The sequence below is a fragment of the Heptranchias perlo genome, chromosome 5 (assembly GCF_035084215.1).
Source record: "Heptranchias perlo isolate sHepPer1 chromosome 5, sHepPer1.hap1, whole genome shotgun sequence".
NCBI classification, from domain to species: domain Eukaryota; kingdom Metazoa; phylum Chordata; class Chondrichthyes; order Hexanchiformes; family Hexanchidae; genus Heptranchias; species Heptranchias perlo.
In genome coordinates this window covers 120,320,111-120,335,581 of record NC_090329.1, presented here as the reverse complement: position 1 = coordinate 120,335,581, position 15,471 = coordinate 120,320,111, and the positions used below count along the sequence as shown (strand labels likewise).

Genomic DNA, 15,471 nt, shown 5'->3' with positions numbered 1-15,471 from the left:
GATGGCTTGCATGGGGGGCTCTGGAGGCAGTGGTGCCCCTGATAGCTTGTGCTGAGTGGTCCAGCCCACCCTTACAGTCCAGCCACGTGTCTGCCGACCTTTCCCAGCTGTTGGGAAACCAGAAATAAAACCACACATTGCAACGTAAAGGCAACTGCGCACGTGCAGAGTAAACGGGCTGGTTTTCACTGCATTGGGACCCTGAGGCACTACTGTGTTTTATTTTGAACAGTTTTGTGATTATAAAGGAGATCTACTCATGGAGGCAGAGGGAATGGCCGAGGTACTAAATGAATACTTTGCATCTGTCTTTACCAAGGAAGAAGATGCTGCCAGAGTCTCAGTAAAGGAAGATGTAGTTGAGATACTGGATGGGCTAAAAATTGATAAAAGAAGAGGTTCATGAAAGGCTAGCTGTACTTAAAGTAGATAAGTCACCCAGTCCGGATGGGATGCATCCTAGGTTGCTGAGGGACGTAAGAGTGGAAATTGTGGAGGTACTGGCCATAATCTTCCAAACATCTGTAGATACGGCGGTGGTGCCAGAGGACTGGAGAATTGCAAATGTTACACTCTTGTTCAAAAAGGGTGTAAGGATAAACCCAGCAACTACAGGCCAGTCAGTTTAACGTTGGTGGTGGGGAACTTCTAGAAACGATAATCCGGGACAGAATTAACAGTCACTTGGACGAGGGAGGATTGATTAGGGAAAGCCAGCACAGATTTGTTAAAGGCAAATTGGGTTTAACTAACCTGATAGAGTTTTTTGATGAGGTAACAGAGATGGTAGATGAGGGCAATGCAATTGATGTAGTGTATGTGGACTTTCAAAAGGCCTTTGATAAAGTGCAACATGGTAGGCTCATCATCAGGATTGCGGCCCATGGAATAAAGGGGGCAGTAGCAACGTGGATACAGAATTGGCTAAGTGACAGGAAACAGAGAGTAGTGGTGAACGGTTGTTTTTAGACTGGTACAGTGGTGCTCCCCAGGGGTCAGTGCTGGAACCACTGCTTTTCTTAATATATATTAATGACTTGGTCTTGGGTGTTCAGGGCACAATTTCAAAATTTGCAGATGACACAAAACTTGGAAGGGTAGTGAACAGTGAGGAGGATAGTGATAGACATCAAGAGGATATAGACAGGCTGGTGGAATGGGCGGATATGTGGCAGATGAAATTTAACCCAGAAAAATGCGAAGTGACACATTTCGGTAGGAAGAACGAGGAGAGGCAATATAAACTAGAGGGCACAACTCTAAAAGGGGTACAGGAACAGAGAGATCTGGGGGTATATGTGCAAAAATCATTTAAGGTGGCAGGGCAGGTTGAGAAAGTGGTTAAAAAAGCATACGGGATCCTGGGCTTTATAAATAGAGGCATAGAGTACAAAAGTATGGAAGTCATGATGAAGCTTTATAAAACACTGGTTCGGCCACAACTGGAGGATTGTGTCCAGTTCTGGGCACCACACTTCAGGAAAGATGTGAAGGCCTTTAGAGAGCATGCAGAAGAGATTTACTAGAATGATTCCAGGGATGAGGGACTTTAGTTACATGGTTAAATTGGAGAAGCTGGGGTTGTTCTCCTTGGAACAGAGACAGTTGCGAGGAGATTTGATAGAAGTATTCAAAATCATGAAGGGTCTAGACAAAGTAGATAGAGAGAAACTGTTCCCATTGACAGAAGGGTCAAGTACCAGGACATAGATTTCAGGTGATTGGCAAACAAACCAAAGATGACATGAGGAAAAACTTTTTTACACGGCGAGTTGTTAGGATCTGGAATGCACTGCCCGAGGGGGTGATGGAGGCAGATTCAATCATGGCCTTCAAAAGGGAACTGGATAAGTACTTGAAAGGAAAAAATTTGCAGGGCTACAAGAATAGGGTGGGGGAGTGGGACTAGTTGGATTGCTCTTGCATAGAGCCAGTGCGGACTCGATGGGCTGAATGGCCTCCTTCCAGCTGTAACCTTTCCATGATTCTATGATTCAATGACAAGCAGGCTGTCACGCTTACAAGGCACTTTAATACAATGCAGCTGACGACAATATCGGGTTATACTGCATTTGTAAATATAAATGACCTGAGCCTTGTCCTGGCTGCAGCAGAGACCCACTTTTTTGTGGGCCCTGTGAGTTGTGCTGGATTCACCAGCTCCACTTCTAACCCACTAAATGCACAGCTTAGTGATGGCATCAATAGCATTGAAGCTACACTCAGATTGAAAGGGAAACCTGTAATGGCATCATTACACTGCGCTTATGGTGTCAGTGGTAGTGGTCAGTGCTGTGGCTCAGTGGTAGCACTCTCACCTCTAAATCAGAAGGTTGTGGTTTCAAGTCTCACTTCAAAACTTGAACATATAATCTAGGCTGACACTCCAGTGCAGTACTGAGGGAGTGCTGCATTGTCAGAGGTGCCATGAGACATTAAATCGAGACCCCTTCAGCTCTCTCAGGTGGGCGTTAAAGATCCCATGGCACTATTTCAAAGAAGTGCAGGGGAGTTCTTCTTGGTTCCTGGCCTATTTTTATTCCTCAACCAACAGATTATCTGGTCATTATCACATTGCTGTTTGTGGGACCTTGCTGTGTGTAAATTGGCTGCTGCATTTCCTACTATACTTCAGAAAAGTACTTCATTGACTGTAAAGTGCTTTGGGATGTCCTGTAGTTGTGAAAGAAGCTACATAAATGTGAAGAGAGTGCTGGCCGATGAGTTATAACAAACAGGCCTGTGGGTTGTTGAAGCACCGCTCTCCTGAAACTGGATTTTCCACCTACTGTCCTAATTTTGTTTACTTTTTCCTTTCTCAGATGTACTGAAGAAGTTTAATCCAAATATCTATGGCTTTTCCACTGGAATTGGAAAAAGGAAAAGTAACTTCAATGTGGCTGTTCCAGGGTCAAAGGCCAAGTGAGTACTCATTGGTAAGGGGAGGGGGGGAGGGGAATGTTTACCCTCGGCCCAAAATAGGCGTGAAGTCGGTGGTGCGGTCGCTGTGTCTACCCAAAGCCATTGTGGGAAAGGTTTAGGCCTTTCAAGGACCGTTGGTTCGACTGCTCAACACCCAGTACAACTGGAACTAGCATGCACATTTGTACATTAAAAATTGGGTGTGAGATCCCTCCTAGAGAGAAGGATGCTGAAAATGTTCCTTTGAAGTTCTTGCTCCTTTGGGACTCCAGGCCTGGAGCCCCCGGGCAGAACCTCAAATCCACCATGCTACAGGCCAGCACACCCAATTAAAAGACCTGCCAGTTTTAATTGGGCCGGGGATCTGAGAACTCCCAGCTTTGGAGTCGGTGGCCCACAGCCACGTCCCTCCGGCACCACTGGCTTTGTTTGGGGTAGGCAGAGGCTCCACCCTCGAGGCCCAGTGGAAATTGCCAAGCCACGGCTAGGACCGAACTCCCGGCCTAATTTTCAGGCCTTCCACTGGACTCCTGACGGAGGTACAGTGGGAGTGCGATGGAAGTGTCGCGGATTTTCGGGCCCCGATATTCCCAGCTGTTGCAGCTGTCAACCTGACAAGCTCAAATATTGACCAAGAATATAAATTGAAAAGGGAAGTGGTTTATAATCATAATTTTCTAACTTGTTTTTGTTCCCTTCCTGCAGGGATATGCGAGCTCAGGCTCATACCCTGATTCAACTCATGAAGAACAGTTCAGTAAGTGCCAGTGGTGAGATATAGGACTGTTGAGCAGGTGTTTTGTTGCTGTTCAGTACTGCCACCTAGAGGGCTGCAGAGGAACAGACTGACCATAACACCAACCAATGTTGACTCCAGGATTGTCTGAGAAGGGATGTAACACTGGGATGACAACCACAGTGAACCCACATTTAAACAATCGCAGGTTTCCCTAATTCCTAAATTTTATCTAATATGTGGACCATTTCAGGTTTGGATGCAACCATTCTGAATTCTTCTGGTCCTAACGCCCACATACTTCTGACCTGCCCAACCCTTCAGAGTCCGTGTCAATGTACACTTGGATAGACGTTAGATGAGGAACGGATTTTCCCCCACACCCCCTCCCTCCGTGAAAAATAGCTTACTGACACTCGCTGGCGAGGCTCGCACATGGGTTAGAGTGGGTGAGTTCATGGAAAGCAGGCTGGAGTGAACCAGCAAGGAAACAACTTTTTCAAGAGGAGGGGGAATGAAATTGGTGAGGAGAAAGAGTTCCCATGTTGAAAGAATGCTGAATGGAGATGAGAAGGCCTAGAACTGCTAGTGGGAGAGTAAAAATAACATTTCAATAAAAATGCTACTTTTTTTTGTATAGAAAATCAACTTCGAGCAGGACTGGAAAGTAATCACCATTTTCATCGGAGCCAATGACCTCTGCGAGTACTGTATGAATAAGGTGGAGCTTTTCATTCTCATTTCAATTTTTATTCAATATGGTTACTTGTTCTATTTTACCTTAAAAATATCTGAGCCACAGAATTTTCCTTACCAAATTAGTTACGTTTTTGGATTTCTGCTTTGCTGACAACTGAGTGAGCCTTTGGTTTAGTGCTGGCATTCCCGCCTCTGGGCCGGAAAGTGAGGGGTTTGAGTCCCACTCCAGTCAACTGGAGACTAGAATATGGTCTCTAAGTACTGGGTTAAGGTCCAGTGGGGTACTCGAGTCTGGACAGAGTGACCACTGGCTCAGTGGTAGTATTCCTGCCTTGGAGCCAGAAGGGTTGGGATCAAGCCCCACACCAGAGAGCCCTGGTGAGCAGAGACCAGCGTGCAGGGTCTGAATGCTGGGTTGATGTCCAGTGAGGGTACTTGTGCCCGATGAGTGAGGTTGCCCCTCTCCCTATTGTAAAAGGTAGGTGGGGCTCTTTAGTCTTGGTTGCAGCCCACTTAGGAGAAGGTACTTCAAAGATAAAAACCGTGAGGAAGGCGATGGGAAGCCACCTCAGCTACTCTTCCCTAGTAAGTGGCTGAAGCATCTCATGTGTGAGACATGAGTTTGGACCTGGCCAAGGGCAGAACACAACGGACAGATTTTGCTGACAGCCCAGTGTTTGTGGATGTACTACACCATTTTCTGGTGTACATCAGTAGGATGGTTTATTTTTGGGTTTTGCTCTCTTTGTGCACTGTTTTTAGCATGTTTGTATAGTTTCTGTCTGAGCTATTTAACACAGGCATTTAACCTATTTTAAATAAAACAGATTAACCTCTGCATTTAAATAGCACATTCAGGAATTCATGCAAATGTATTAACAGACTGGTGCACAGAGGGAATTAAACCCATTTATATTAATTGCACAGAGAAATTGTTACTCACTTCTTATTTTCCAATAACCGCTTTGGAATAACCAGTACTGGATTAGTGGAAAAAAATATCAACACACACCCCTCCACTGGAACACAGGCTTATGTTTAGAAATATTCCCTTGTAAATGCCTAGAGTCTTGCTTTTAGGAATTTCATTCTCTTTTCTCCATTTAATCTCTGCCCCAATTGATAAATGGATAAATTAAAATCGTACAGTAATTTTGTTATTCCTACTCATCTCTCCGATCGGTCTGCAGATTTCCTCTTCCATTTCTTTCCCACAATTTGGAGGTTTGTAATACACCCCTACTGATGTAATAAGCTCTTTTTTTTTCACCTTTGAGTTCCAACCATACTGAATGTCTTTCTTGTCTATATCAACTCTCTCTACAGTATGTATTCCCTCTTATACCAATATTGCCACCCCGCCATCTTTCTTATCTTTTCTATCACTCTTAAATATATTGGCCTGGAGATTCCGCATGTTTTCCAACCGGATATCAACGGAATCTGGGCGGAATCGAATGAAATAGCGCAAGAGATCGCGGAATTTAAAACATAAATGTGCAAAAGTATAGAAGTCATGATGAACCTTTATAAAAACACTGGTTCGGCCACAAATGGAGTATTGTGTCCAGTTCTGGGCACCGCACTTTAGGAAGGATGTGAAGGCCTTAGAGAGGGTGCAGAGGAGATTTACTAGAATGATTCCAGGGATGTGGGACTTTAGTTACGTGGATAGACTGGAGAAGCTGGGGTTGTTCTCCTTAGAACAGAGACGGTTGCGAGGAGATTTGATGGAAGTATTCAAAATCATGAAGGGTCTGGACAGGGTAGATAGAGAGAAACTGTTCCCATTGGCAGAAGTATCAAGAACCAGAGGTCATAGATTTAAGGTGATTGGCAAAAGAACCAAAGGTGACATGAGGAAAAACATTTTTACACAGCGATTGGTTAGGATCTGGAATACACTGCCTGAAGGGGTGGTGGCGGCAGATTCAATCATGGCCTTCAAAAGGGAACTGGATAAGTACTTGAAAGGAAAAAATTTGCAGGGCTACGGGGATAGGGTGGGGGAGTGAGACTAGCTGGATTGCTCTTGCGTAGAGCCGGTGCGGACACGATGGGCCAAATGGCCTCCTTCCATGATGTAACCTTTCTGTGATTCTATGTAAGTGAGTTACGCCCATAACCAATTTACACTCGAGTTTCTGTGATCTTTTACGCTGGTTCAAAAGCCGATTCGTCCAAAGCAATCTCCGCCCACAAAACTGGCCACCCCCCAGGGCAGAATGGTGAGTTTCTGCCAATTGCTCCCATCCAGGGGTGTCCATCACTGCGCCCAGAAATTCGGGCGCACAGTCATCCATGGTCACATTAACCTGTCGTTAATGACCTGCAGCTGCAGTGACCAGCAGTCAATTCAAGCCTCATCAAGTCTATTTCTCATATTGATGCCACAATTACTTTAAATTCAGTTTAAATGAGTTCAAATTCAGTCAATTGATGCACAGACCTGTGACGAGAAGTCAATTGAATTCACTGAATGGCCTGTTTCTTCAGCTGCAGCAATTACTTGACCACATTTTCAATTTAAATTAGTTTAAATTCAGTCATCTTGAGGCCCCTTTGGCCTTGTCCGTCAATAATCGATAACTTTCGATTGCACTGCTCGATAGCGCTGATTCAGGGGAGATTTTACGTTTAGGCTTATGCAAATGAGTTTGCCCGGAAACTTCAGCATAGCTTCACCTCAGAAAAACCAGCGCAGTGTCCAGTGCATTCCGGATGCATTTTCCCGTTTGTGCCTGCAGCAGATCCTCCAGGCCATTATATCCGAATATGTTTATGTCCCATTCTTCTCCAGTTTAAAGCCAGGTTTCTGTTAATGCTGTTGGCCCAAATTTTGCTGTAGCAGGGCATCCAATGGCGTTTGCCGTTAGTTAGACTTGCCCTTGCTCATTTAGGTTTTTAAATGTTTTGCACAGCAAGTTGCTGAAAGTGCGAGCTGATAATGGTGCAGCAGTGGAAACGGCATCTGGAACCTGAGTGAACAGGGCAAGCAACTGGGTATCTCCTTAATCAATCAGATTGAAGGGTTGAAAAATAAACATTGCAGAGTCTGAACGAGGAAGTGTAAATTAGAGTGGGTGAATTCAATGTCAAATCAGTTACAGAAAGAAAAATAGAGAGGGAAAGAAAGATTGGATTAAGAGAGAGAGAAAAAAAAGAGACACAAAGGAAACATTTTTAAAAATTGTAATAATTTTAAATTTGACATTTTTAAAATCTCCAACAACAATTAATACCTGAAGGAATGAAACCCCACACTTGTAATAGTTAATTTTCAGGGGCCAGAGAGGTTGATTGGCAGTAATTAACACTTGTCACGTTGTTAAAAGGGTACTTACACTTGAAATGATAAGACTTAACTTTCTGTGGCGAGTTTAGTTGGTGTCTACCGCGCAAATACAGCAACTTCACGACATTCAATGTATTTGAATGGTGAGGCAGAGCGGTGTAACTTGGACAGCAACTTTTGGATATCCAAGTTTAACCACGTCTCTGCCCCTCGCGTGAAGTTCACTGTACCATTTGTGCAAAAATAACAGCGAGCTCCATTAGCCTCACTGTTATTTTTACCTCTACCAACTTAGTTCTTAAGAAAGAAAAAAAGACTTACAATTACAAGCTCAGGATATCCCAAAGCGCTTCACAGCCAATGAAGTACTTTTGAAGTGTAGTCACTGTTGTAATGTAGGAAACGCAGCCACCAATTTGCGCACAGCAAGATCCCACAAACAGCAATGTGATAAATGACCAGATCATCCGTTTTTAGGTGTTGGTTGAGTGATAAATATTGGCCATGACACCGGGGAGAACTCGCCTGCCCTTCTTTGAAATAGTGCCATGGGATCTTTTACACACACCTGAGAGAGCAGACGGGGCCTCAGGAAGTTCCAAAGTAGCAACTGGGGCATCATAAGAATATCACCGGTGTTCCTTCCTTGCTGATGGAAAAATAGCTGACCTCCTTTCTCTCTCTTTCCTTCTGTTGGGATGTTTCTGATCACAAGATAGGTTCAGAGGAAGAAGACACTTTGGCCCATTTGACCTCAACCTTGCAAAGTATCACCCTCCAATCTTCCCATTGTAGCATCTAATTTTTCTGAAGTGAGTCCAATGCTGTGGTCTCAGTCACACTTCCTGGCAACTTGTTCTAGTTGTTGATCACCTTCTGTGCAAAGAATTACTTCCTGATATTTAAACTAAACTTTCCCTATATAAACTTTAATCTGTACTCTCTTGTTGGGGGTTAAATTTGATAACCCTCGAATCCGGGCCCGGAGGTTGCAGTGCGCGATTAACCCGCGCCCGGTCGTTCCGATGCAGGCAGCACGGGAGAGTCGTGTTGCCTAGTCATTTACCTGATTCCGGTGCAAGCAGCCAGGTCTAGTTGCAATGTTGAATGATTTCTTGTCAGCAGGGGAGCCCGATATCACATGAGTGCCTTGCACCTATTAAAGGCAGCCTGCACCTCTTACGTGCAAAATATAAGATACGGGTCCACACAGAGTCTGAACGGAGATCAGACATCGTACGTGTAAAACATTGATGCAGATCCCGTCCCTAAGTTTACAAACCAATGAGTTATGTTAAAACATTGAACAAAGGTTGCACACACTGTACCCTTGCTGTGAAGGCGAGCAAATGACCTGCCCCAGACCTCTACCAACTTTAGCACTACTAAATCTCACATCCTCCAATCTGCACGCCAGACCTCACCAATCTGCCGATCTGAGTTTATACCAGGCCTGCGACAGAGCATGCACCAAGGTTCTCTGATGATGCACTAGAGGCATTGGTGCAAGAGGTGGACAGAAGGAGGGGCTTCCTATATTCACAGTGGGGCAAGAGGCCCTATGCTCAAGTGGCAGTAGGGGACGATGTCAATGCCAGGAGCATAGCACCACGAACATGGATGCAATGCAGGAACTTTAATGCTTTGTCACGAGTGATCAAGGTGAGTGAGGTCAACTGTCAAGTGGCAGCTCCTACCAACTACACCACTAGCCACATCCACTGCTCCATGCACCAAACCCCCCATCACCCAAATACCAACAAACTCTTTCAATCAGCACTCAACTCCTCCAATCAGATGCTTCCTCTCACCCTCATGCATTACCACTGTTGCAAGCCGCATGCCCACAACTCGCAGGTCACACACACTGGCATCTATTCAACCATGACAGGCACATCACCCGAACATCCTGCAGGACACTCACTGACACACGTCCTGCTTTCTTGCAGGAAAAGGTGGCACATAACAGGAGGCAGCAAGTGGCAGTGGCATTTAGCCCCTTGAGTCTGTTCCGCCATTCAATGAGATCATGGTTGGTCTGTGACCTAACTCCATATACCCGCCTTAGCCCCATATCCCTTAATACCCTTGGTCAACAAAAATCTATCAATCTCAAATTTAAAATTCAAAATTGAGCTAGCATCAACTGCCGTTTGCAGAAGAGCGTTCCAAAAGTCTACCACCCTTTGCGTGTAGAACCGTTTCCTAACTTCACTCCTGCTATCCTGGCTCTAAATTTTAGGCTATGTCCCCTAGTCCTAGTATTCAAGTATAGGAGACCTCCAAAAACAGCTATAAATGCATCAGCAACCAGAAGCAATAATCCTGCAACAAACCTGTAAATCCTGCATTGTCCCTTTAAATAGCTTTGGTGGGGGGCCCTCCAGGCTGTCTACGACATGTTCAACTGCTCGTAGGTATGACAGTGCATTGGCTGGAGCATTGAGTGCCAAAATGGTATCTATCCCTTTAAATATAAAGTAAATGGTACAATTCTAAAGGAGGTGCAGGAACAGAGACCTGGGGGTATATGTGCACAAATCTTTGAAGGTGACAGGACAGGTTGAGATAGCAGTTAAAAATGCTTACGGGCTTTGTATATAGAGGCATAGAGTACAAAAGCAAAGAAGTTATGTTGAACCTTTATAAAACACTGGTTCGGCCACAACTGGAGTATTGCGTTCAATTCTGGGCATCGCACTTTAGGAAGGATGTGAAGTCCTTAGAGAGGGTGCAGAAAAGATTTACTAGAATGGTTCCAAAGATGAGCGACTTCGGTTACGTGGATAGACTGGAGAAGCTGGGATTGTTCTTAGAGCAGAGAAGGTTGAGGGGAGATTTGATAGAAGTGTTCAAAATCATTACGGGTTTAAATAAAGTAAATAAAGAGAAACTGTTCCCATTGGCGGAAGGGTCAGGAACCAGAGGACACAGATTTAAGGTGATTGGCAAAAGAACCAAAGGTGACATGACGAAAATCTTTTTTATCCAACGAGTAGTTATGATCTGGAATGTGCTGCCTGAAAGGGTGGTGGATACAGATTCAATTGTGGCTTTCAAAAAGGAATTGGATAAATATTTGAAGAGAAAAAATTTGCAGGGCTATGGGGAAAGAGTAGGGGAATGGGACTAACTGGATTGCTCTTACAAAGAGCCGGCACAGGCTCGATGGGTCTAATGGCTTCCTTCTGTGCTGTAACGATTCTACGATTCTATAAATCAGCGCTGCACACTGATCTAACACTTATTCTCCTTAATTTACATTGCACTTCACGCTAGAAACATGCATGCGCATTCCGGACGCCATTTTGGGACCTTAGGAGGCTGTGTAGCACCTAAAAAAACGGGCGCGACATGGCCCAACTTATAGCCCATTCTGTTCAAGTATCCTCGATCAGGTTTTCCTGTTTAGAAAATCACTGGTATGAACTCTTGTTATTCCAAAGCTGGCTTGAACTTAACTTTTATTTAACTTCTTGAAGTGCCAATGGGCTCATAATTAACACCATTTAATGTATATTTAATGTACAGGTACAAATTACCTATCAAATCTAAAATCAAGCCATTGTTTTGTGAGGAGGGTGACCTATTAATTGGGTTGCCTGAAACTGGTATATAAATCACATGCTTCTTCACATCAGCCTCTTCCCACTCAAAAAGATGAAGGGGAGAAGACTGAAATTCCTGCCATCTCAGTTTTTTGCGAAAAAGTTAACATGAGTAAACAAAAGAGCTGGGCTTCCTGGTAACTATTTCGGTAAGTTTATCAACCGGAGGAATTTCAATCCTTAAGTGACCAAAGAAATGAATGAAACCTGATGCAACTGTAATGAGGAAAATATGCCTCACAAAAATTGACCCCAGTGCTAGTTAAAAGGAAATATTACAAAAATATCACACATAGCGAGGAGAATTGTGGTGGGTGCCAGGAGCTGAAAATATATTGAAACAGAGGGCCAACTCTGTATGGAAAAGCCAGAGCTCAGAACACCGAGAGAGAGTTGTGAATAGAGTTTGGAATTATATTTTCTATGAATCAGCTTCGTTGCTTTGTATGCTAAATTTGGCATCACAAAGCACAACTTCAAAGAACAGGGTCCATAAGCTCAATTCCATCTGTTTTACATTTGCTTCATGCCAGTCCTGGATGGGCTTTCTTGACGAGACTTTTTTTTTAACCGCACTAAAATGAGATTCTCACTTTCAGTGGAACCTAATTATCTCCACTCTTGATTATCTGCAAAAAATATTCATGGAAGCCAGGGTTAATTTTACATAAACCAGCTAAACTGCAACTGAGTCTTTTCAATTGAACTTTTACAGACCCTGCGTTCTTAATTCCGCAGGGTAAGCGTACCCTACACTTCCTAATTCAAAATTAATCAATTCAAAAATTATTGGATTATTCAATTTTCTTTTAGCACAAGAACAACTTTGAATTATCATAAATAGATTGTAACCTGTAACGTCAGCCTTGGCTTAATGGTCGCACTGGTGTCTGAGTCAGAAGATTATGGGTTCAACCCCACCCCCCACTTTGCAGGACTTGAGTGCATGATCTAGGCTGACACTTCAATGCAGTACTGAGAGGGTATTGTATTGTTGAAGGTGCTGTCTTTTGAATGAGACCTTAAACTGAGATCCCACAGCACTATTTGAAGAAGTCCCATCAAGAAAACCCATCCAGGACTGGTGTAAAGAACTTGTAAAAGAGATGGGAATTCTCCTGGTGTCTCTCAACCGACAGCATTAGAAATAAATTAACTGGTCATTTATCTCATTTGGTATTTGTGGGTTATGTGCACAAATCGGCTGCCACATTTGGCTACAAAGCAATAGGGACTACACTTCAAAAGTAATTCATTGGCTGTGAGGTCCTAAGAATGTGAAAGGTGCTATATAAAAGCAAGTTCTTTCTGTAATCTGGATGTCCAGTATCTGCTAGAAATCTATATTTAGCTTTTGGTGATGAGACCAGCAGGAATAGGGCTTCAGTATTTTTGTGTCACTGGGAGCTGCCAGCACTTTTGTCAGAAATATTTCATTTTTAAAACGGAAGAACATAAGGGGAAATTTTCATCTTCAACACTCGCAGTGTAGAGCTTCACACTCTGGGAGTGCGTATCGGGAATTCAGTGTGTGGTCTCCGTGAGTGTATAAAAAAATTAAAAGCTCACAGAAACCTGTTCAAAACACAACTGTGGAGCTTTTGAAGGATAAGTCAGCTTTCAGTCAAATGTGACAAAAGTAGCCATATTTGTGTCAGCTTGATTTCCTGGTCCAGATTTATCCTCCTCTCCGTAACAGGCAGGTACAGGATTCTTGTCGGTCTACACTAATCCCTGGCATTCTTCTTTTCCAGGAGACTTATTCTTCAGATAATTACGTGAAACATATTCAGGAGGCGCTGGATATGCTGCACAAACAGGTAAAGGGTAGAATTAAATTTGATCCCAGACCTTTGCTGCTCTGAACGAGACAGACAGAGATGTGAGGAAATGGCCTGAATTGACCCTGTCTCCGATATTTCCCCTCTGCCATGTCGGGGCATTGCCTTTCTTGACTCCCCGTATTCCTTTGACAACATAGCTGAGACTGGGAATTCACTATGTAGGAAATCACAGCCATATGCAATTCACTGGCATGGCATTTCAATGTACCAATACACTGTGCCACTGGGTAGCGTTTACCCGATAGGTAAACACGATGGCATCTTGCAATTGGCAATTCAAGGACCTAATTCAACCTAATAATCTCGTCCAAATGATTACATGGCCTCTTTAAATCCATTGCGCTGTTGAGGTCTGCACTACCCTTGTGTTATGAAACTCTTACTCCCCACCTCCCCCATAACTAAATACCATCTAAACGATGTGAGACATTTTTAAGCAGGCTGCCTCAGAAATCTCTCCAAACCCAGAGAAAGGCCTGAGTAGGTGGTCTGGATATTGTGTGCGGCTCCCGACACATGTTAATGGTCAATACGTTTGATGGATATTCTCTGCCTGATTCTCAGCAGACACGACTGTTCAGTACAGAGATATTGCTGGCTGAAGCTGACTCTGGACATCTTCAGTCTTGGCACCAGCAGCCTTCGAATGGCAATAAAAATGCTTTTGATAATATCTCCAAATGTTACTGGCTGCAGAATATCTGAAGGAAAATGTAGCAAAACCATTTTAAAGACAAGCATATTTTTTCAATTAGTATTAATATGCAAGAGGTGTTACGTTCCTAATGCATATGTACCAAATCTCCCTGAACTAAACCAGACAGGGCTTTTTTTCCCCTTGCATTCCATTTAACCATGTGTTGTTCCAGGGAAGTTATTTTTTTCCTTTTGTTATTTAAAATCTGATTGATCATTCCCAGTTTGCTGATTCCATTCCAAGTCCAAGATTGACAGGAAAGGACATTGTTTACTATCCGTAAATACACTTTTCATTTTAAAATTCCTTCTTGCACGAGATGTTTATCGCTGCTTTACGATAAGGAGGACTGTAAAGTGACTATGTCGGGGAGTGAGTATGACGTGTGCAGTGGGTTAGCCCATTGCACTCACCTCTAGGACCTACCAGACAGACTGACCGCTGGCTGTAAGCGTTCTAGGAGATGCAACAAGTTAGATTATATCACTGCAAACTACTCCTCCAATGTTAACAGCCTGTACTAATACAATAATGAAATTAATATTTTCAGATCTAAAATGCTGGTGGCAGTCGCGGCCTGAGGTCTTGTGACAATCAATCTAATTTTCAGGGTATAAAACAACTGCAATCAGCTCACAGTAATAAGCTGTGTAGGATGGTTTTAAAACATGTTATACGTCCTTAGAGCTTTTTGTTTAATTCTCATTCAAACAGGTACCAAAAGCTTTTATAAACATGATGCAAATAATTGAGATGAATGGTCTTCGAAGAATAAAACAGGAGACAATCGGTTGTGCAATACTCGAGAAGTAAGTGGCGACAACTTTTTTTTAACCTGAATAGGATGCTTGTTGTAGCACTGGTAAAAGAATAAGACATTGAGCAGTTATGCCAACGACTCACAACAGCGCACACGACAAACAGTAAGAATGCAGGAATTCATCAAACAGCAGATCAGCTTTTCAATAGTATTGGTTTTAAAGAATTTTGCCATGAAATAAATCTATGGACATATATTTTTTAAGACCACAAACTATTTGGTAATCTATTTAAGCATCTGGGTGTAGATGGACGTAGGATGGTGTTGGTTGATCACATTAGTGCTATTGTGGTCTATTGGCAGTTGACAGAATGTTATAGCTTGGGATAGTACAGCTGACTATTCATATTGCGCTGCAAAAATGTGGAATGACAGGGAGGACAGAAAGAGTCCAAACAGTAAGAATGAAGGTGGAAGAATGGCAGAGAGGCAAGAAGGAGAAAAGCAAGTTGGAGAGAGGTGGAGAAGGGAGATGTCAAGTGAGAAATGGAAAGAACCAGATATGAGCGAGACAAGCCAGGAGAAAGATGGGGAGCATAAGTAACGGAGACAAGCTGAAGGAGGAACGGAATGAGCTAGGAGAGAGACATGCTGGGAGAGAAATTGGAGAAGCAAGTTGGGAAACAGCATGAGGAGAAGGAATACAGAGAGAGGTAACAAGATAGACAACATCAGATAAGATTGAAATAAGACTGGAGAGAGTGACAGCAAGCTGAGAGCGATGGAGAAGCAAAAGATGAGAGCAACTACCTTGCCAAGTTGAGAAGAACTGAAAAATTGATGGGCTGCATACTTGACTTTATCCTTTCATTGACAAGCCTTTCCTTACTTTCTGCAACACTGTGTGCAT

General features: G+C 43.4%; 1 protein-coding gene across 1 annotated transcript in view; it reads left to right on the top strand.

The window, feature by feature from the left end:
• plb1 (phospholipase B1) overlaps window positions 1–15,471 on the top strand; it is a 142,513-nt gene that overhangs the window by 114,284 nt on the left and 12,758 nt on the right. The window contains exons 49-53 of the mRNA XM_067985133.1: window positions 2,823–2,922; window positions 3,628–3,679; window positions 4,299–4,379; window positions 13,015–13,080; window positions 14,516–14,610. Coding sequence (XP_067841234.1) covers window positions 2,823–2,922; window positions 3,628–3,679; window positions 4,299–4,379; window positions 13,015–13,080; window positions 14,516–14,610 — 394 coding nt within the window. The remainder of the gene's footprint in view (window positions 1–2,822; window positions 2,923–3,627; window positions 3,680–4,298; window positions 4,380–13,014; window positions 13,081–14,515; window positions 14,611–15,471) is intronic.